Genomic DNA, 1,333 nt, shown 5'->3' with positions numbered 1-1,333 from the left:
AAAACACACTTACTGTTCACAATGAGTTTGGAGCCTCCACCAAAAGTGTACCACAGTGATACATTCTAATGAAACCGTCGTACAAAAACCTCCATCACGCTGCAGTACACACACACACACACACACACACACACACACTTTGCATTATCAGTCCATGCTTCAGTGCTCTGCGAGTGTTTATAGCCCTGTGACTTTAACACTTCATGACTGAGAGCTGCTGCTCAGCAACTTCACCCACAGCAACCATGACTTTGATCAGCGTCTTCATCTGCACACTGGCCCTCTGGACTCACGGTGAGAGTTTAACATCAACTCACAGCCTCACACACTTCATTTCATACGAATTCTACACCACTTTAGAGCTTACAAACACAATCTATGTTTCTCTTCAGGATCCAGAGGTCAGGTGACTGTGACTCAGACTCCTTCAGTGCAAACTGTTGCTCCAGGAAACACAGTCACCATCAACTGCAAATTCAGCACTGCTGTTCACTATAACTGTGGCCCATCTGGTGTCTCTTATGACTGTCTCGCCTGGTACCTGCAGAAACCTGGAGAAGCTCCTAAACTCCTGATCAAGTGGGCTACTACCTTACAGTCAGGGACTCCAGCTCGTTTCAGCGGCAGTGGATCGAATACTGACTTCACTCTGACCATCAGTGGAGTCCAGACTGAAGATGCAGGAGATTACTACTGTCTGAGTGAACATTATATCAGTAGTAGCTGGGTGTTCACACAGTGTTAGAGCGTCATACAAAAACCTGGGTCAGTGAGAGTGCACAGAGAAGCACTGCTGCAGCTGGGAGCGACTGCAGGTGCTGAGGGGGAGGATGTGATACAGCACAATGACACACACTGTGGACGAGAGAAAACACACCACACTAACTCACTAATACACACACATCTGTGAGAGGAGTCCACCTTTCTCAGCTGTGGACAGACAAACAAAGTCCTGATCATTCTGATTCACTGCTTACTAATTATCTTTATCCCATTTTACACACTTAAGTATTTATTATAGTTATAATTTGTTGCATCTATGATTTCCAAAAACAGTTATTTACTCTTCATTTCAAACACGATTATAGAGTTCATATTTTAATATAATAATTTTAATATTCATGAAATTGAGCCATATTATTGACCTGAAACTGACATTTAAATATAAATTATATGTTTTTCTTCTCATCATAATGCATCACAGTTGAAGTGTATTTCAGAATCCAGTAATGAAACACAAAGAAAGACAGGGAGCGACCTGAGAAAACAGAGAGAGCAGAAAAGTGCAGCGAGCAAGAGAAGGTTAAATCAGTGGAGTGAGGAGAGGAGGTGT

The 1,333-nt window shown here is 42.8% G+C and overlaps 1 gene segment (V, D, J or C); it reads left to right on the top strand.

Annotated features, from left to right (window-relative positions):
* Nucleotides 1–224: 224 nt before the first annotated feature.
* LOC132869677 (immunoglobulin kappa variable 4-1-like) lies at nt 225–745 on the top strand. The segment is given in 2 exon segments: nt 225–294; nt 393–745. Coding segments are annotated over 2 exon segments (402 nt in total).
* The last annotated feature ends 588 nt before the right edge of the window (nt 746–1,333 follow it).

This window comes from Neoarius graeffei, chromosome 21 (genome assembly GCF_027579695.1).
Source record: "Neoarius graeffei isolate fNeoGra1 chromosome 21, fNeoGra1.pri, whole genome shotgun sequence".
NCBI classification, from domain to species: Eukaryota; Metazoa; Chordata; class Actinopteri; order Siluriformes; family Ariidae; genus Neoarius; species Neoarius graeffei.
This window is presented reverse-complemented; position numbering and strand designations above follow the sequence as displayed.